Source organism: Oncorhynchus masou, chromosome 24 (genome assembly GCF_036934945.1).
Source record: "Oncorhynchus masou masou isolate Uvic2021 chromosome 24, UVic_Omas_1.1, whole genome shotgun sequence".
Classification (NCBI taxonomy): Eukaryota; Metazoa; Chordata; class Actinopteri; order Salmoniformes; family Salmonidae; genus Oncorhynchus; species Oncorhynchus masou.
In genome coordinates, this window is record NC_088235.1 from 57111657 (window position 1) to 57133901 (window position 22245).

A 22245-nucleotide genomic window follows, 5' to 3' on the forward strand; every position below is an offset into this window, starting at 1 on the left:
CCTCCCCCTCACTGAGCCCACAGAGGGAGAACAGGTCTCACGGTAATGCTTTGGTGGAATATGAATTGGGTATGATTATGTTGCCTAATTTCTGATTCATGACAAGAAGCATAATTTATTTAGGCCTTGTTAATTGAAACATCAGTACAACAAGACATTATTAAATATCAAGACATTAAGTCATTTTTTCTCTCCTTATTTTAATTTATAGGCTACATTTCAGCGATGGTGTAATATGTACAGTGCCTTCAGAAAGTAATCAGACCCTTTGACTTTTTCCACATTTTGTTTTACGTTACAGCCTTATTCTAAAATGGATTAAATAGTTTTTTTCCCACTTATCTATCTACACACAATATACCCTATGATGACAAAGCAAAAACAGGTTTTTAGAAATTTTCGCTCATTTAAAGAAAATCACATTTACATAAGCATAACCTTTTACTCAGTAATTTTTTTAAGCACCTCTGCAGTGATTACAGCATCGAGTCTTGTTGTGTATGACGCTACAAGCTTGGCACACCTGTATTTGGGGAGTTTCTCCCATCCTCTCATGCTCTGTCAGGTTGGATGGGGAGTGTTGCTGCACAGCTATTTTAACTTCTTTCCAGAGATGTTTTATCGGGTTCAAGTCTGGGCTCTGGCTGGGCCACTCAAGGAGATTCAGAGACTTGTCCCAAAGCCACTCCTGCGTTGTCTTGGCTGTGTGCTTATGGTCATTGTCCTGTTGGAAGGTGAACCTTTGCCCCAGTCTGAGGTCCTGAGTGCTCTGGAGCAGGTTTGCATCAAGGATATCTCTGTACTTTGCTCCCTTCATCTTTGCCTTGATCCTGACTAGTCTCCCCGTCCCTGCCACTGAAAAACATCCCCACAGCGTGATGCTGTCACCACCATGCTTCACCGTAGGGATGGTGCCAGGTTTCCACCAGACGTGACGCTTGGTATTCAGGCCAAAGAATTCAATCTTGATTTCATCAGACCAGAGAGTCTTGTTTCTCATGGTCCAACTCCAAGAGGGCTGTCATATGCGTTTTACTGAGGTGGGTCTTCCGTCTGTCTACTCTACCATAAAGGCCTGATTGGTGGAGTGCTGCAGAGATGATTGTCCTTCTGGAAAGTTTTTCCATCTCCACAGATGAACTCTGAAGCTCTGTCAGAGTAACCATCGGGTACATGGTCACCTCCCTGACCAAGGCCCTTCTCCCCCGATTGCTCAGTTTGGCCGGATGGCCAACTCTAGGAAGAGTCTTGTTGGTTCCAAACTTCTTCCATTTAAGAATGATGAGGCCACTGTGTTCTTGGCTTGGATTTTGCTCTGACATGCACTGTCAACTGTGGGACCTTATATAGACGGGTGTGTGCCTTTCCAAATCATGTCCAATCAATTGGATTTACCACAGGTGGACTCCAAGTTGTAGAAACATCTCAAGGATGATCAATGGAAACAGGATGCATTTGAACTCAATTTCGAGTCGCATAGCAAAGGGTCTGAATACTTATGTAAATAAAGTATTTCTGTTAAATTTTTATACATTCGCAAACATTTCTGAAAACCTGTTTTCGCTTTGTCGTTAAGAGGTATTGTGTGCACTTTGTCTGTATAACCTGTTGATTGAGAAAAGGCGTAAGATAGCTGACACCCCCTCTCTTTGAAAACAATGGAGCAGCTAGGACCTTTAAGAACATCTGGCGTGTGTGTTGAAGCCAACACAAACCCAATTATTTGCGCAGTTGTCACAATTGGTCATTTTTAAACCCTGTGTCTCAAAATGTTGAATATAATAGGGAGGAAAGTTTGTTTTCACAAGATCACTTGGAACCACATGGCTCAAGGGTTTTGACAAGAAAGAAAAAAGTAAATGTGAAACCAGCTATAAACCACACAAGATTCTCCAGCTCAGCCACCTGTGCAGACCCCTATGTACCTAGAAAGAACAAGCTCCTTACTACACAATTCAGTTTGGGTAACAGCTGGGTTTACTACCATAAGGAATATAATCATGCTAATTGTAAACATAAAACTCTTTCAATACACATGTTTACATTTACATTACATTTACATTTAAGTCATTTAGCAGACGCTCTTATCCAGAGCGACTTACAAATTGGTGAATTCACCTTCTGACATCCAGTGGAACAGCCACTTTACAATAGTGCATCTAAATCATTAAGGGGGGGGGTGGTGAGAAGGATTACTTATCCTATCCTAGGTATTCCTTGAAGAGGTGGGGTTTCAGGTGTCTCCGGAAGGTGGTGATTGACTCCGCTGTCCTGGCGTCGTGAGGGAGTTTGTTCCACCATTGGGGGGCCAGAGCAGCGAACAGTTTTGACTGGGCTGAGCGGGAACTGTACTTCCTCAATGGTAGGGAGGCGAGCAGGCCAGAGGTGGATGAACGCAGTGCCCTTGCTTGGGTGTAGGGCCTGATCAGAGCCTGGAGGTACTGCGGTGCCGTTCCCCTCACAGCTCCGTAGGCAAGCACCATGGTCTTGTAGCGGATGCGAGCTTCAACTGGAAGCCAGTGGAGAGAGCGGAGGAGCGGGGTGACGTGAGAGAACTTGGGAAGGTTGAACACCAGACGGGCTGCGGCGTTCTGGATGAGTTGTAGGGGTTTAATGGCACAGGCAGGGAGCCCAGCCAACAGCGAGTTGCAGTAATCCAGACGGGAGATGACAAGTGCCTGGATTAGGACCTGCGCCGCTTCCTGTGTGAGGCAGGGTCGTACTCTGCGGATGTTGTAGAGCATGAACCTACAGGAACGGGCCACCGCCATGATGTTGGTTGAGAACGACAGGGTGTTGTCCAGGATCACGCCAAGGTTCTTAGCGCTCTGGGAGGAGGACACAATGGAGTTGTCAACCGTGATGGCGAGATCATGGAACGGGCAGTCCTTCCCCGGGAGGAAGAGCAGCTCCGTCTTGCCGAGGTTCAGCTTGAGGTGGTGATCCGTCATCCACACTGATATGTCTGCCAGACATGCAGAGATGCGATTCGCCACCTGGTCATCAGAAGGGGGAAAGGAGAAGATTAATTGTGTGTCGTCTGCATAGCAATGATAGGAGAGACCATGTGAGGTTATGACAGAGCCAAGTGACTTGGTGTATAGCGAGAATAGGAGAGGGCCTAGAACAGAGCCCTGGGGGACACCAGTGGTGAGAGCGCGTGGCGAGGAGACAGATTCTCGCCACGCCACCTGGTAGGAGCGACCTGTCAGGTAGGACGCAATCCAAGCGTGGGCCGCGCCGGAGATGCCCAACTCGGAGAGGGTGGAGAGGAGGATCTGATGGTTCACAGTATCGAAGGCAGCCGATAGGTCTAGAAGGATGAGAGCAGAGGAGAGAGAGTTAGCTTTAGCAGTGCGGAGCGCCTCCGTGATGCAGAGAAGAGCAGTCTCAGTTGAATGACTAGTCTTGAAACCTGACTGATTTGGATCAAGAAGGTCATTCTGAGAGAGATAGCGGGAGAGCTGGCCAAGGACGGCACGTTCAAGAGTTTTGGAGAGAAAAGAAAGAAGGGATACTGGTCTGTAGTTGTTGACATCGGAGGGATCGAGTGTAGGTTTCTTCAGAAGGGGTGCAACTCTCGCTCTCTTGAAGACGGAAGGGACGTAGCCAGCGGTCAGGGATGAGTTGATGAGCGAGGTGAGGTAAGGGAGAAGGTCCCCGGAAATGGTCTGGAGGAGAGAGGAGGGGATAGGGTCGAGCGGGCAGGTTGTTGGGCGGCCGGCCGTCACAAGAAGCGAGATTTCATCTGGAGAGAGAGGGAGAAAGAGGTCAGAGCACAGGGTAGGGCAGTGTGAGCAGAACCAGCGGTGTCGTTTGACTTAGCAAACGAGGATCGGATGTCGTCGACCTTCTTTTCAAAATGGTTGACGAAGTCATCTGCAGAGAGGGAGGGGGGGGGAGGGGGGAGGATTCAGGAGGGAGGAGAAGGTGGCAAAGAGCTTCCTAGGGTTAGAGGCAGATGCTTGGAATTTAGAGTGGTAGAAAGTGGCTTTAGCAGCAGAGACAGAGGAGGAAAATGTAGAGAGGAGGGAGTGAAAGGATGCCAGGTCCGCAGGGAGGCGAGTTTTCCTCCATTTCCGCTCGGCTGCCCGGAGCTCTGTTCTGTGAGCTCGCAATGAGTCATCGAGCCACGGAGCGGGAGGGGAGGACCGAGCCGGCCTGGAGGATAGGGGACATAGAGAGTCAAAGGATGCAGAAAGGGAAGAGAGGAGGGTTGAGGAGGCAGAGTCAGGAGAAAGGTTGGAGAAGGTATGAGCAGAGGGAAGAGATGAAAGGATGGAAGAGGAAAGAGTAGCGGGGGAGAGAGAGCGAAGGTTGGGACGGCACGATACCATCCGAGTAGGGGCAGTGTGGGAGGTGTTGGATGAGAGCGAGAGGGAAAAGGATACAAGGTAGTGGTCGGAGACTTGGAGGGGAGTTGCAGTGAGGTTAGTGGAAGAACAGCATCTAGTAAAGATGAGGTCGAGCGTATTGCCTGCCTTGTGAGTAGGGGGAAGGTGAGAGGGTGAGGTCAAAAGAGGAGAGGAGTGGAAAGAAGGAGGCAGAGAGGAATGAGTCAAAGGTAGACGTGGGGAGGTTAAAGTCGCCCAGGACTGTGAGAGGTGAGCCGTCCTCAGGAAAGGAGCTTATCAAGGCATCAAGCTCATTGATGAACTCTCCGAGGGAACCTGGAGGGCGATAAATGATAAGAATGTTAAGCTTGAAAGGGCTGGTAACTGTGACAGCATGGAATTCAAAGGAGGCGATAGATAGATGGGTAAGGGGAGAGAGAGAGAATGACCACTTGGGAGAGATGAGGATCCCGGTGCCACCACCCCGCTGACCAGAAGCTCTCGGGGTGTGCGAGAACACGTGGGCGGACGAAGAGAGAGCAGTAGGAGTAGCAGTGTTATCTGTGGTGATCCATGTTTCCGTCAGTGCCAGGAAGTCGAGGGACTGGAGGGAGGCATAGGCTGAGATGAACTCTGCCTTGTTGGCCGCAGATCGGCAGTTCCAGAGGCTACCGGAGACCAGGAACTCCACGTGGGTCGTGCGCGCTGGGACCACCAGATTAGGGTGGCCGCGGCCACGCGGTGTGGAGCGTTTGTATGGTCTGTGCAGAGAGGAGAGAACAGGGATAGATAGACACATAGTTAACACATGTTTACCTTGAATTAACACATTTTGTATAACTTGCCAAGACTTATCCCCTGGTAGCAAGTTAACTTCTATTAGAGGCTTTGTTAGAGGGTGCCAAGTAACATTACCCAAAGAAAATACTGGGAAGCTTGGTAATTAGGCATCAATGACCTATTAACAAGAATATAGTTTTCGGGTTCTCTCTGTTGACTGAACTTGCTCATCACTAATACCAGGAGTGCCTTTGCTTAGGCAGCATAAAGGAATTCTAATATAAACACAGATGGATGTTATTGTCTGGTCTGCATCAACATTTACCATTTCATCTTCGAGATCGCTACAAATTTCACACCACATCATCATGCCACCCCAACTGAACAGATTTGTATTTTATGTGCAGGCCTATTTGATTTCCGGGCGCCTGTTTGCGAAACCCATTGATTTCTATCCAGGCATAAATGTGTTTAGTTTAAACCTCCAGTTTTCTGCCTTGATTGACAGAAGGATATTGAAATGTCCTCTCTCTGTTTCCCAATCCATTACACTGTACAAACACACACACACACACAATCACACTGAAAGAGCAAGGCTCTGATACTGGACCTTCCCACTAATCACGCTGGCTGTGATCATGATGAATGTGTTAGCGCTTTACTAGAACTGCTAGTGGTAGTGTCCCTGCTTGCAGTTGGCCTTTTCTGTAAATAGTCGCTAGCCCACCCATGTTGACCAATATGTATGGTTAAGAGCTTCCAGTTGTGGACTGCTGCTATTAGGTGTTCTGAGAGAGGCTCTGAATGGAGCTACAGATGCATGTTATATGAAGGGATCATGTGAAGTGGGTTCCTGGTGACACAGGTTGAGGGGGGAAATGAGGGGTAGTTTCCCTACCATCTGCCATACACGTAGATACATATACAAATCATGTGTACCACAATGTTCTTATTTTAAAAGAACCAAATTCAACCCGCACAATTTGGAACATTTTGACAATCTTATAACCAATTGCTTCTTACAAGCATAGTAAGTCATTCTAAGTCGACAAAGGCCTCTGTCCTGTTTTCTTCCACCATAAATGGTTGATTCTTTTGTCTGTGATTCTTATAAGCAGAAACCACTGTATTTGTGGGAGGATAATGCTATAGCGCTATCTCTGTTGCAAAATGTTACTATTAGTCAGACTGTTATGTCTCTCTTGAATAATGCCCATTATTGGGAGGGATGTAACCTTCTTTTTGGATAGAGTGGAAGTGACAAAATCAGTGCCAATGCAGCGCCATGGGGTGCAGCCTCTAAATGTATTCATTTAGCTTTTACAATCTTATCTGATGGCACCCTGCATTGCCAGGACTGTTACCGGGGAAGACCATGCCCCTTTAATAACCACAGCACCACCACTGCCTCTTCATATTGTGCCCAACCATTCCCAATTTGACCAGTAAATAGCGCATTCGCTGGTCCTGGTAACACTTCACATGAACTTGCTCTTCTACCTGTAACTGAACCATGTGGTTGCACTTAGTACCAGCATTTAAGTTGTTGCAATCTGATTTTTGATTGTTGCAATCCGTTCCTTATTTCACCCCCCAGAAAATGCTCAACTCCATAACAACGCCATTGTAAAGTGCTGACTAAAATCACCACGTAACAGCATGTTAATAGAATGTTGTTACTATAGTAATTACAACATTGCACAGGTATAGAGCGACTGTTACTGATGTACTGTTTTGCCATCTTGTTTGATGTATACAAAGCTTTCAAGTGAGCTCATAATTAAAAACGAGAAACACAGCTAATACATTGTGATAAGAACAATGGAATAAAATCCAACTAGCTGCGAAGCCTGTGAAAAGACATGCAGAAGCTAAGTGTCAAAAAGAGAATAGAGCATTTCATTTCTCAACAAAGCACACCCATCGATATTTTTAATACTCAACCTTTTGAATGTACATACTATTTTCCTGCCTATTACATGGATTTTGAATTTTCACATTATATTCACACTAATTTACAGTGTATTTGCAATATTGCTGTAGAACTAGCAATTGGGGACTGGATATTTCAAGATGAGCCATTGTTGGAACCCGAGAGGCCACAGGGCTGCGTGTACAAGCTGTTTCCCAGGCTGAAGCTCAGCAACACAGCTTGAGAAGCAGAATTCCCCTTCAGTCGCTCCCTTTTTAGCCCCCTTTTACATTTCTTGAACAATCGCTCCTTCTCCACTTCAACCAGTCGTCCCCAAACACTCAGTGAATAAAGTTAGTGCAACATGCGGCCCTTAAACCCACCCCAAGACTGCTGCCTGGCAGCCACACTCACAGAATTGTTTGTTAATAGTCCAATTAGATAATTGCCATCTTTCACTACTTTTCCTCTCTGTTTCCCATAAAGGAATTATTGGTGTTCAGGGAGGGGGACAGCTTGAAGAGGGCTTCTGGCCCCGCAAGGTGACGAGAAGGGCCAGAGAATGTTCCTTGCACAAGGCCATTGGTTTGAATTGAATCATTGTAGCCTAATCAATGGTCTTATTGGATTACTCCCTGAGATATTGTTGCTCTGACAATGGAAATAGCTAAGAGTTGGTGGGTGGGTGGATAGTGGGATGGAAGGAAGTGCTGGAGAGGGGGGCCGTTCCACTGGTGTGAGTGCAGGGGCACTAATGACAAGTTTTGTCCCCTTTTTGTGTTTTTCAGATTAAGATTAGAAATGCAGCAGACTGCTTCTTATATGAATGGTGGGGACACTACATTAATGACTAGGACCTGTGGGCAGCTCTTCCTGCTGTTGTTCGTCGTGCTGAGTGACGTGGGACGACACTGGAAACTTTAACACAGTTCCTGTTAAGCAGAGCCAGGTGGTTTTTGTGAATCAGCTCTCGTGGGGAGTACAAATTCCTATCGGGGTGGATTCACTTTATTCTGTATCCTCTGTCTCTCCACCTCTGCTTTATTCTCTCTATCTCGGTCTCCCTCCCTCGCTCTCTCTCTCTCTCTCTCTCTCTCTCTCTCTCTCTCTCTCTATCCTTCTCTTACTCCCACTCGCCTGTGAAAGTACTATATCGGCAAGAGCTCTATGTTGCAGAGGGACGATCATTGGCAAAAGACACAATAAATGCGATTAAAGTTAGCCATCGTGGCCAGACAACCAACTCCGGAGAAACGTTGAAAATGGCTGGCCATGTTCCGGGGATCAAAGAATGAAGTGCCTGGGAACTTTTCTGGAAGTGTTGTACCCCTGTGATTGTGTCTGTGTGCTCAGGGAGGCTATTTTGCAAAGCGAGACCAATCATTTCTCTTGATTCCCTGACTGAGAGCTGGCTGACAGATGAGGACGGAGTGAGCGAACCCCTCTATTAGGACCTGATATATTTCCCAAACAATTTAGTGTATTCATGAGGCAATGCAAATGTGGAAGCAGCAAAATTACCGTAATCAATTGAAACAGCGAGCGTATGTCGATCCATCGCTCTGATTTTTTGGAGATCATCTATCAGCCTGATGTGTATGTAACAAGGCGAGGTGGCATTAAATCGCTTTTAAGTTTCAGTGATAAGTCCATGATCATTGGGCAAGTGAGTTGGACAATGAAAATAGGGCACCTTGGCGGGTGAGGCAAATCATTAGGTAGGTGACTCTCTGGTCTAAAAGGTGCTGTTTTAAAACAAAGCCACACTGTTGAGACAACACAACACGCAATACTCTCTGCAATCCCTTTTTTCATCTGACAAAGGAAAGAAAGTGGGGGAGGAAAGAAATATCGGAGAGGATAAGTGATTATGGAGGTCAGATACAACCAGGAGACAGAACCGGGGATGGGGCTGAAGAACGGACTAAAGGATGGGAAAGACAGCAAGGATTCCCAGGGAAACCTTTCCAAAACCTTCCTAAAGAATCAGCACGAGTCCTTCTCACCATCTGGGATGGTGGAAAACTGTGAGAAGAACCGAGCGAGCACGGGGGACCCAGACTACTGCCGGAGAATACTTGTCAGAGGTGAGAGGATTTCTACTCATATGATCTAATGCTGTAGCGTATTGGGTCTATTTACTCATTGCTTTACTTAATATGTACCCACAGGAAGAAATAAGATAATTTGCTATGTGAGATATGCTGAATTATTCAAAAAAACATTCTGAATTAGGAGTAAATACAATTATAAAAGAGTAAATAAAAACATACATTTTGAGCACTTTTGTATGTCCATATTTTCATGACTTCTGTAACACTTGTGACATGCTCCTTGTGACATGCTCCTTGTGTCAAAAATGATTCACAACAATTGTGTTTCTTCTGAAATTGAATTATAGAAGAACTTAAAGAATCATTGCAAACCTTTATTTCAGGTTTCTAAATACATTTGGTTTCTAAATTAAGAATGCATTTTACGCTGCTATATACTATACAATTTCTCCTTTTGAAAAACACTTTGTATTTGAAAACAATATTCAGAGAAGCTTAAAAGAATATGATACATAGGTGTTCGCTGTCTTATTCAGATACAGATGTTGAATGACAGTACTAATGGACGTAAAATGTATTTGCTTATATCATCTTTGATTCAAGCTATTTCATATGTAGTTAATACAAATAAATGTGTTAATTGTTATGAGTGTCGTCTGGCCTCAGGTGTAAATTGCCGCAGAATAAACACACATCATTTATCTACTCTGTTTAACCAGTTGGTTAAACAGAGACTGTTTAAAAAATAGGAATAATCCTTGCTAATTGGTATAGAAATAATTTAACAACTAAATGAAAACTACATTCAAAGATAAATGGTCATACTTTTAGGTTATCTTTTGCTGCTTTTAGATGATGAGAGAAATAATAATACTATATAAAAACTATAAAAAGTAATAATACATTTAAGTTCATTGAGAAATAACCTTTTCCTACTATATTTTCTCTCTTTTCTATTAAGTCAATAAAAGCTAATACAGCTATGGAATTATTATCAAATCAAATGATTTAAATGTATATCCTTGAATTATTTTCCATTCACATGACAAAAAGTACAACTTTTTAACTACTGTACACATTCAATTTGGATTGTAGAAACCTAGAGGAAAAAACACGTTTGAGGTTAGTTGACTCATTTTAGGAGAGAGTTCTGATTGACATGATAAAATATGGTCATTTAAAGTATTACTACAGTAAATTAGTTGGTAAAAGTAAATTATCACAATGAAATAAATGGATAGTATCGCTGTATTTTGTAGATGTTTTATTCTTCTTCTTTTTTTCAATCAACTTTCTTTTGTAAACGGCACTTTTCAAATTAATTAAAGACGGTTCTTTTTTTAAACTGGTTTTAGTGCACTTTAGGTTACCCGTAGTTAGTCTGCAAAGTACAGTAGTTGGTTGGGAAAATGTCAGTGTATCAACTGAAGTAATGCGTAGAACTGTGATTGATATTGTGCATTGTATGCATTCATATAAATATTGCACCATATTCATGTACGTACCTGGATGGTTCATTTTTCCATTTTGCAGACATTCTTAGTTATCAAAACATATTGGATTGTGTAATGTAATTAAATGGAGATGTACAGAGATCCTCAAGACCTAAGTCTTTCATTGAAGACAATCATCAATTTCATGGACAACAGTAGGCATACAGATATTACAAAAAGGATGAATGGTCATTCTGATGTGATTAAGTTCAGACTAAGAGATCACTTTATTGGTCAAAAATCTGACTTCCACTTTTAACCCAACCCTCCAAAAGACACACATACACAGGTATTTGGAGAGGTGCAGGGGGGCTGTTAAGTGCCTTGCTTAAAGGCAGGTAATGGCATCAAGGATTTCATACCAGCAACCCTCTGGTGGCCAGCTCACTTCCCGACAGACCGAGGATTCAAACTCTCTAACCACTAGGCTACCCGATGACCCACAAGTGTTTTTAAAATTGAAAATAGCTATCATTGATAAAGCTTCAATGGTCACTTGTTCCTTGTTGTAGATGCCAAAGGGTCTATACGAGAAATCATTCTGCCAAAGGGACTGGATTTGGACCGTCCCAAACGAACCCGGACCTCTTTCACCGCAGAGCAACTCTATCGTCTGGAGATGGAGTTCCAGAGGTGCCAGTATGTGGTTGGGAGGGAACGAACAGAGCTGGCCCGCCAGCTAAATCTTTCTGAAACTCAGGTAATCCAAGCAATACACAATATATGTGCCTTTTTCCCCTCTGACCACAAGTAAATAAAAATGGCAAGTGCAATACTACATCTATGTTCTGTGCCATCATAGATAATATGTTATCGGATTGTTCAATGAAGTGCCTTTTGGGTAGTGTAATTTTGTCAATAATAATGATTTATTTCACCTAATTTGAACATTCTGTCATAAAAAACACATGCTCAACTTCATGAGACACACGGTTTCCCATCTCAAGAGGTTAAATTGTTAGTGTTCAATACCATAACAGGGTTAACAGTTTAATCTTAAATCAGCCGTATCTCCCATTGTGACAGGGAGCATGGAAGCTTGTTGTTTGCAACAGGGAGGGGCAATTTAATGAATGTGTAACAAAAAAAATTGAACTTTAAAAAAAACTTCTAGCCTATCTATCTATGGGTAGCATAGTTGCCGTGTCATGCTTGACAGGCTCAGTTTTCCGCAACAAAACGCCAGAATATTGCCTAAAAGAGTAGAACCAGCTCACCTGCTTTAACACTATGATTTGACAATTAGAAGTTCAATGTTTTTAAAAATAAAATCACTATTATTGGAATATGGTTACATTTAGTTAGAGTGTAGATGTACACTCCGTGACCAACAGTATGTGGACACCTGCTTGTCGAACATCTCATTCCAAAATCATGGGCATTAATAATATGGAGTTGGTCCCCCCTTTACTGCTATAACAGCCTCCACTCTTCTGAGAAGGCTATCCACTAGATGTTGGAACATCAGAATTCTGCGGGAACTTGCTTACATTCAGCCATAACAACATTAGTGAGGTTGGGCACTGATGTTGGGCGATTAGGCTTGGCTCTCAGTCAGTGTTCCAATTCAACCCAAAATGTATTCGATGGGTTTGAGGTCAAGTCTCTGTGCAGGCCAGTCAAGTTCTTCCACACCGATCTCGACAAACTATTTCTGTATGGACCTCGCTTTGCGCACTGGGGCATTGTCATGCTGAAACAGGAAAGGGCCTTCCCCAAACTATTGCCACAAAGTTGGAAGCCCGGAATCGTTTAGGAAGTCAATGTATCTTGCAGTATTATAATTTACATTCAGTGGAACTAAGGGGCTTAGCCCAAACCATGAAAAACAGCCCCAGACTAGTATTCCTCCTCCACCAAACTTTACTGTTGGCACTATGCATTCGGGTAGGTAGCATCTCCTGGCATCAGCCAAACCCAGATTAGTTTGTCGGACTGCCAGATGGTGAAGCGTGATTCATCACTCCAGAGAATGCATTGGCTTTACAGCACTCCTACTGATGCTTGGCATTGTGCACTGTGAACTTAGGTTTCCATGGCTGAGCAGCCGCACACAAGCCTATTTCATGAAGCTCCCGACGACCAGTTCTTGTGCTGACGTTGCTTCCAGAGGCAGTTTGGAACTCGGTAGTGAGTGTTGAAACCGAGGACAGATTATTTTTATGCGCTACACGCTTTAGCACTCTGAGGTCCCGTTCTGTGACTTGTGTGACCTACCACTACGTGACTGAACCGTTGTTGCTCCTAGACGTTTCCACTTCACATTAAGAGTACTTACATTTGACCAGTGAAGCTCTAGCAGGGCAGGAATTTGATGATCTGACTTGTTGGAAATGTGGCATACAATGACAGTTCCACGTTGAAAGTCACTGAGCTCTTCAGTAAGGCCAGTCTACTGCCAATGTTTGTCTATGGAGACAAATGGCTGTATGCTTGATTTTATACACCTGTCAGCGACGGGTGTGGCTGAAATAGCCGAATCCACTAGTTTGTAGGGGTGTCCACATACACTATATATACAAAGGTATGTAATACAACTGTTAAATGTTGTGTTTTTGTCAAAATCTACGCACAATGACACAAGGACATAAAAGGGACTCGTGGAACGACCCTTAGGTATTTTCAAATCTTATCTCAAATGTGAAAAATGTTGCTTTCCATATTGTCATCATACTTGTTGTCATATCCCATCCCATTCCAATACAATCTATTTAATTGTTACTATAACCCAGCTGACATTTTATTTAGCATACTGGTTAGTTAATTGTTTCTAACTAAAATCATTTAGAAGATAATAAAAAATGTGGAAAACTGTTTCACTGATCACATAGCTCAAGCAATACTATTGTAAGGTAATGATCAAAACTCAAATAAAATATATTTTGTTGTATTTCGCTTAGTATACTATGCAATCTCAGTCAATTCTATTGCCAAGTTAGCCATATTTTCAGTTTTCTAGTCCACAGGCCTTTGCTATGAGGTCAGGGAAAGGTCACGCTGCATACACTGTCGGTGAACTGTATTTGCGCTTATGAATGCTTGAATCGGGCCTAAACTAGCTTGACTTTGGACAGATGTTGGACTGGAGCATTTTGCTCAGGTATTTTCTGTGAGTTACAATATAGTCACATGTTTCTCTCACACATTTCTGATCATCACAATAAATATTCAAAATGATCTAGCATATACATACATTAAAAAAAGTTAAATACATTTTTTATGACCCATACATTTGATGCTTTTATTTTGTATGTAGCTACAGTATACAGTACATGTGGTTAACCATGTCAGCACACATTGAATTCAGAATTCTTTGGTGGTTTTCAATAGAGAATAATGGTACTTTAGACTTCACGCAGCTGTTTGGTCCCCATTCACGGGGAGGACAATAGGCTTGAATTTCTTAACGTCTTTTCACATGCAACATTAAATGTTCCACGCAGCCATGCTATTACTTTAAATCTTCAAATGTTTCGTTCATGCATTGATGAAGTGGGCTCTAATGACGGCATCATGAAATACAATTTTTGTTCCGAGACACTCTTGGGGTGTTACATTAAGAAAGGACAGCCATTTGATGAAGTGTGCACACCTAATCACCTTTGTTTGGGTTGTTGGCTTTAGAGCCCCTCGTTGGACGTTGTTGAAAATGTATCCTCTCAGATAAAAGATGTTCACCAATTGTTATGGTTATCATAATGTAATTCCTTACTTACAGTGTGTAAAATAGATTTGCGATTAACCCACTAACCTTGTGAATTTACTGAGTTGTTTATCTACAACAACATGAGGGAAAACATACTATTCAGATGTGATTGAAGTAGCTGCCGTTTGAGGTACTGTAGCTGGAGGCTCATTGATTGAGACACATTCACCCTAATTATGGTACATATGAAAGCAATCAGATTTGATTGCCACAGACTTGACAGAGGTGGGGAAAAACATGAAGAAATGCAAAAAAATACAAACTCCTGTTATCATTTTTTAAAGGAATTTATTACATAAAATGTATATTTATAAAACCCAAATGGGAAAAGATAGTCATTCAACAATAAAAATAGACCTATCAAACGTGGAATAGAAACGTGTTTACTTTACTTTGTATTTACTTGACTAATTTATCTACTTGATTATCTACTTGATACAATAGCCATGTTAATCTGTCATACACACTTTACTTTGTTATACCTCAGACCTTGTTATACTTCAGACACATACATACATATAAACTCATCAGGGCCGGCCCGGGCATAAGCGGCATAGGCGTTCAGGGTCTCAACTCAATCCGTTGCTCAATATACTGTTGAGAGTTAGAATAGTAGAATACACAAGGTGGAATTTTGAAATTTGGTTGTGCAGTTTTTAATTGTTATGTCAGTCACTGCCAGTCACTCAATATAGCCATGTCAGCTAACTTAGAATTTTTTAAATTTAAACTTGAAGTAATTATGGTAAAAATACCGACAAGGCATGCAGGCCATGCAAGGCATGTGCTCCGGGGCCCTGACCTCCAAGGGGCCCCCATTGATTTTGTAAGTCTTACTCACTCAGATATCATTAATGGCATAAATCATGGCAAAATGTGTAGAATTGCAGGAAAGTAGCTTTAAAATAGGAAACATGTATCTCCACTCCATGGCAAAATTAGTAAAATTGCATGAAATTTGTTATAAAATTGCTAAATGTTTTCGCCACTCCATGGCAACTGCAACACTTTCTCTACACCCCATGGCAAAATATGTAGAATTGCAGGAAATTAACAAAAATATATTAATAAGTTTTTTTTCTCACCAACGTATTATTATTTGTATTATTATTATAGAGCGGGTCCACTAACAAGTTTTCCAGCAAGGGCCCCCAAACCAAATCTTGCCTAGGGCCCCCAAAAGGCTAGGGCCGGCCCTTATACTCATTACTATCTGACCCTGCTTTAGTTGCTTTCATGTCCTTTAGTTCATGAATTATTTAATATATTAAAGATTTTAAAGGTCATGGAAATACATGTGATTCATTTCTTACTACTTTATCTTACATTCTGCATTTTACCAGGAGAAAAATATGTTATTGAGTTATTCGTGCCTCCCGTGACATATTTTTCTTTACGGAAAGTTTAGTTCAAGTTTAGACCACAAACAAAGTACTGTGTTGTGTATGCTCATACCTACTATAAAAAAATACAAATTATGTGTGACTCTGATAACATCCATTAATGTAACATTGATACATAAATATTTATATGGCATTAGGTTGTGATTTCATCCGTATTTCTGTAAATTAGCTACTAAATCTGTCAAGGGGTGGTAACTGGGCCCCCTGGTCTCATTCCCTGATCATGCTACCAATTTTATTACTATCACAATTCAAATCATGTGGCCATCAAAGTGTGACCTATACTGAGACCACAGGGGAATTCGGAATTATTCACAACAATCCAAATCATTGTCATTTTCTGAAAACATTGGTGTTACAATAAATGCCTACAGAGATGATAAAATATACAAAGTATGTTCATTTGGAAAATAGGCCCTATTTTGCTTAAGGTCTCTAATGCTTATTTTCTGTCTGAATTTGGTTTTGTGTCCTCCTTCAAGGTTAAAGTTTGGTTCCAGAACCGACGCACAAAGCAGAAGAAGGACCAGGGCAAAGATTCAGAGCTGCGCTCGGTGGTGTCGGAGACGGCAGCCACCTGCAGTGTATTAAGACTCCTAGAGCAGGGCCGGCTCCTCACGCCGCCAGGTCTGCCGGGGCTCCTGCAGCACTGTGGCAACGGCACCTTGAGTGTCGCCCTGCGAGGGCCCTCCATGGGCATGGCTAGCAATGGAAGCAGCAGCAGTGGTGCCAGCTCAGGGACGGCCGGGGGCAGTCCCCCTCTGCCCATAGTGACCAGTTCAGGGACGGTAGCGGGCCTCCAGAGCTCCCCATCAGCTCATGGCCTGTTCAGCTTCCCCATGCCCTCTCTGCTGGGAAGCGTGGCCACCCGCATGTCCTCCAACCCGCTTTCTATGGCCGGGAACCTACAGGAACTGTCTGCCCGCTACCTGAGCTCTTCTGCTTTTGAACCTTACTCACGGACCAATGGCAAGGAGAGTATGGACAAAAACGTTTTCGAATGATGTTTTTGATTCTTTTCATTGCTCTCCTTGCTTTTTATTACCTTGGTTTTGTTTGTTTCACCCTCTTCTGTCCTGTTTGTGTTGTGGTTGTCGTTCATGTGAATCCAATTGAGCATCTGATGCCTCTCGGAGGGAGGAAAACAAAGACATACATTTCATTCTTATAAGAACAGGGTGATTGTTTTTAAGCTTTTGCACTAAATTAAAGTTTCATCTCCATGTTGTGAATTTCAATACAAGTACTCAGAGAAACAAATATCCATGAGATTGCAAAAGGGCAGCATTGCATTTTTTTTGCCACATTTTCTCACGTTTATTTTGCCGCAATAGTAATCACAAAAAGAGCCACAAAAATGAGTCTGTTTATGTTTTGGTAACACATCACACATGTTTAGCTGCTGGAGGTAATTGGCACATTACACACAAAGCTTTTCAGTGATTGGCCATGGGTGTAACATGATGGTATCATTTTGATTTTGTGTTTTATTATTTGATTGTTTTGGTTAGACAGAGTCACAGTGTTTCAAAGTAGGGAGTTATCAAGCATTACAGCTTGCGGAGTTCAGGTGACAGACTGTCAGTTCAGGACGGCATGGTGTACTTGGAGTCCGGCCATTGTCAAACATGACATTTCAGTTTACGGAAATATCACAGGTCTCTTTTTCCATTTGCAGATACTCATGAGGAACACAGGCATTTAACATACAAATGCATTTACATATGCAGATGTTTTGCAATATGAAACTACAATAACAGTATTTTATACCAGTTTGTATTTGTTTTTATGTTTGGGCCAAAACAAACTAAAGAAAAATGTTGTCATACAGTATGATAGTTCAATTGTTCTGTGTTAGTTGTTTTATAAATGGGTTTGTGAGGGTTTTCCCAATATGATTTTAAACACAGTCTACATTTGTGACTTTTATGTCTTAAAGCTGCAGTATTCCACTTTTTCGTCTGTGATTTTAAGAATACTGGAGTGGTAGTCCAGATTTCCATGTAAGAGTTGGAGAAAAGCTTGGAAGTGTGGGGTTGGGCAAAGGGAGGACGGAGGAAAGGGTTCTGGAAAAGCTTTTGAACTACAGTAAGCAGCTTGCATAGTTGGATATACAGAATTGAACTTGATGCTACATGATTGAAAACAGTGCAGAAGGTTTTGCAATCTTTTAAGACTTTTTCCCGTGTGAAATGTTTTAAGATCAGTCACCATGGCGGGAGGTTTAGTAGGAAAGGAGCATGAGGTGAGTGAAATTACTGTAGTACAAAAGAAAGAAAAATGAGAATTGTACCTAAAATTGTTATTTTATTGTAAATTATTAATGTCCGTAATTAATAGATGATTAGTATGTATATCTGACAAATTATGAATGAATTAATGAATGAATGTAAGGGAGGAGGTGATAAATCAATCAAAGCTCTTTGGTGCTGTTGTTGTGAAATAACTTGAACTTTGTGACATGTGTGGTAAGAGTGTGGATACATATTATATACAGTATATATGCCTACCAAAAAAGCCACGTGTGTTGTTTATTTTCTTTCATACATTCATCATGATGATAATCCAGTTTAAATTATTAAAAAAAGGCCATGTTGTACCTTCATTGACAATGAGTTCAAATAGCAGTTTACTTTAAAAAAAATTGTATTCAAATGAAGTGTTATGCCCTATGGAGAGGACCTTTGTCTGTATTATTCTAGGTAGCAACTGAAAGGTTGCAAGATCAAATCTCCGTGCTGACAAGGTAAAAATCTGTCGTTCTGCCCCTGAACAAGGCAGTTAACCCACTGTTCCTAGGCCGTCAATGAAAATAAGAATTTGTTCTTAAACTGACTTGCCTAGTTAAATAAGGGTAAAAATAAATAAATAAATAATAACGTGTTAAATAGTAGCATGCGTGTTTGAGGGGAGTGTTTTTGTTTGCTATCTTACTCTAACCCTGACATAAACCCTAACCATAACCTCGAGCTCATGGGAAAATGAATACACATTCATAAATGTGATTGAGGCAGCGAAGGAGGCGAGGGAAGTGATATTGAAAATATGGTTTGACTCACCTCTATAAAGTTTCGGCACTAGATGGGCTTCGTTGAAAAATGACAACTGTTATTTAAGAGAGTTACTGTATAGGACTGTCAAAATGGACACTGGAAAAACTTTGTCTGGAAGCCAAGCTATGCAGCGAAAATGACCTTTGCAATGTCTGTACTTAAGAACCCTTGGAGGCCTTTTCAATAGTAGTGTTTTCTATGGAATAGGAAAAAATCCCACTCTGGCCTATGAAAAGAATTGAGCTAAACCATTCAAAGCACAAAAAAAATGTCACACAAGGAGGGGGAATTGTCTCTTGAAAAAGCAGTTGCAGTGGTCAAAACCATGGAAGTCTGAGCACAAAAAAAATGGGGATGAATGTGATGATCACAACAATAAAGGTCATACAGGGTTTCCAAACAAATAAGCACACAGCCCACCATGTGGATTAATGGCATAATGCTCCTGGAATGGCTACCACTCTACCCTACTATATGTCTATCAAAGTGTACAACTGTGTGTCGTACAGCTTAATGTTTGAGTCAATGGAAATGACATAAAAAATATGATTGTATAAGAAATATAAGAAATGTATTAGTGTTAGCTAAGTTCATTAAGTTGCACTTGGCACACTGGTGTCAAACTGTCATATATTCAAAAATTCAAAAATTCTATGGGCCTCTTTTGTCAAATCAACAATTGAAATATGGACCAGTACAAAGAGCATGGATACAAAATTACATGGAATTTCTACCAGTGATTCATAAATGAAGAGGAAATAATCCAATATGGCGGAAGTTCTGGTTCCACTTTGGACATTTACACTGAACAAAAATGTAAACGCAACATGTAACAGTTTTTTGGATTTGAATGAGTTAGAGTTCATATAAGGAAATCAGTCAATTGAAATAGATTCATTAGGCCCTAATCTATGGATTTCATATCTGTTGGTCACAGATACCTTAAAAAAAGGTAGGGGCGTGGATCAGAAAACCAGTCAGTATCTGCTGTGACCACCATTTGCCTTATGCAGCGCAACACATCTCTTTTGCATAGAGTTGATCAGGCTGTTGATTGTGGCCTGTAGAATTTTGTCCCACTCCTCTTCCATGGCTGTTACGAAGTTGCTGGATATTGGTGGGAACTGGAACATGCTGTCGTACATGTTGATACAGAGCATCCCAAACATGATCAATAGGTGACATGGCTGGTGAGTATGCAGGCCATGGAAGAACTGGGACATTTTCAGTTTCCAGGAATTGTGTACAGATCCTTACGACATGGGGCTGTGCATTATCATGCGGAAACATGAGGTGATGGTGGTGGATGAATGGCTCAACAATGGGTCTCAGGAACGCATGGTATCTCTGTGCATTCAAATCGAGAAAATGCAATTGTGTTCGTTGTCCATAGCTTTTGACTGCCCATACCATTATCACACCGCCACCATGGGGCTTTCTGTTCACAACGTTGACATCAGCAAATCGTTCATCAACACATACACGGTCAGCAGTTCTGAGGTCGGTTGGACGTACTGCCAAATTCTCTAAAACAATGTCAGACGTGGCTTATGGTAGAGAAATTAACATTAAATGATCTGGCAACAGATCTGGTGGACATTCCTGCAGTCAGCATGCCAATTGCTTGCTCCCTCAAAACTTGAGACATCTGTGGCATTGTGTTGTCTGACAGAACTGCACATTTTAGAGTGGTCTTTTATTGTCCTCAGGACAAGGTGCACTTGTGTAATGATCATGCTATTTAATCAGCTTCTTGATATGCCACACCTGTCAGTTGGATGGATTACCTTGGAAAATGAGAAATGCTCACTAACAGGGATGTAAATAAGCTTATTGTGCACATGGAACATTTCTGGGATCTTTTATTTCAGCTCTTAAAACATGGGACCAACACTTTACATGTTGCATTTATATTTGTGTTCAGTGTATTTCCCTGTGTGCAGAGGGAATTTGATTTAAAAAATGCATGTATTAAAATGAGCATTTTAGCCATGTGTTACCGTGCAATATTTCCGACAAGGAAATCTAATGATACGAGAACAGTCTATGTTCATTTAGATATTTGAACTTGGAGTGCTGATGCTGAAACTCCTATTTATTAAGTCTGGCAGGGCCATGCACAGACCTTTTGGGGGACATAAAAGGCCACCCCACCAAAAGAAATCCCACTACCGCAGCCACAGACGTGTTACAAGAAGATGGGAAAGCAGCACAATCTGATGAGTAAAGTATTTTGAACTGGAATAAATTCTGCACTTATTAACAATTAACAACACAATTACAGTCAAAATAGAATTATGTAGGAAATAATGTCGCCTGCCATTAAGATATCCAACCAAACTCCATTTGGTGACACTATCATGTATCCCAGTGGTTTTCTAACATATTTGACCCAAAACCCCCAAAAAAGGAGTGATATAAAACTTGTGACATCCACGCAAGCACATGCAGGTGTGCACACACGAAGATGTATGCACGATCGCTGCGCAAATGGAACTTGTCATTACAGCCATAAACGTCATGCATTTTCAAAACGCAAAGACAGGCTACAGAAATAAATAGCATTTTACACCTGCATATGGAGTCTTTCATGTTAACAGCCATTATCAAGTAAGGATATAGGCTATCATGTCACTTCTCTGGAGTCCGGAGCAAATCAAAATGCTATGGCCAGGTACGGGCACAGATAGGGCTATACTTATGCAGACCACCTGCCTTTTTGTCCACAGTCTCCATAGTGCCATTTTCGGTGGTGGTAATTTACCCATTTTGGAGAAAAAAAATGTTGCCATTGTTCTTGTTCTGAACCCACTGACCACAAGTTGTCGTCTATACTTCAGAACCAAAAAGTGCTGCTCTTGATTGTTGACCAATGACCATTCATCAGCAGCTTGTAAATCTTGGAGGGGCAAACAATTTGTTTTCTGTGCATGCCAGCAAAGCCATTACACAACACATTAATTGCACTATAACCGTGACTAACGGTGCCCACAAACTGTTAGGGCCTACATAAAGCTGTCCCAACAGCAGAGCTTTCTTTTCAGCACCATGGAGTGAATCCTTACCACCGCTACACCTGGCTATCAGCAGAGCCTTGTCTGGCAGCGAAACAGATCATTCAGCCTCATTTACTGCCTTTTTTAAAACATAGCTGATATACCTGACTTGCTTTAACAAATGTACAGTAGTTACTACTCACTCCTTGTGGATTTGTGTAAGTCGATAAGAACCGCATTCTCCTTCAGTAATAACAAACGCCAAATTGAGTTTTGACCCATACACAAACATTATTACATTTATGTGCAGTAAATTCATAATGTGTATTCTTATATCATTAACACTTAACTCTAAGTATAAGCAAGTGCAAGCAAACGAGCTACGACGAGGTAGGCCTTTTTGTTCAGCGCTTTCAAAATGGACACCGACAGAAATTCAGATTGATGTTAGTTCAGATAAATTCAGCAAGATGTTGAGGCCTTAACTCTTCTTTAAGTCACAAGAGAGAGAGAG

The 22245-nt window shown here is 41.8% G+C and overlaps 1 protein-coding gene across 1 annotated transcript; it reads left to right on the plus strand.

Moving 5' to 3' along the window:
* The first annotated feature begins 8896 nt into the window (after positions 1-8896).
* LOC135511644 (ventral anterior homeobox 1-like) lies at positions 8897-18287 on the plus strand. Its single transcript, XM_064933127.1, has 3 exons — positions 8897-9113; positions 11086-11273; positions 16165-18287. The coding sequence occupies exons 1-3, from the start codon at positions 8897-8899 to the stop codon at positions 16684-16686; spliced, it is 927 nt and encodes a 308-aa protein (XP_064789199.1). The 3' UTR covers positions 16687-18287.
* The last annotated feature ends 3958 nt before the right edge of the window (positions 18288-22245 follow it).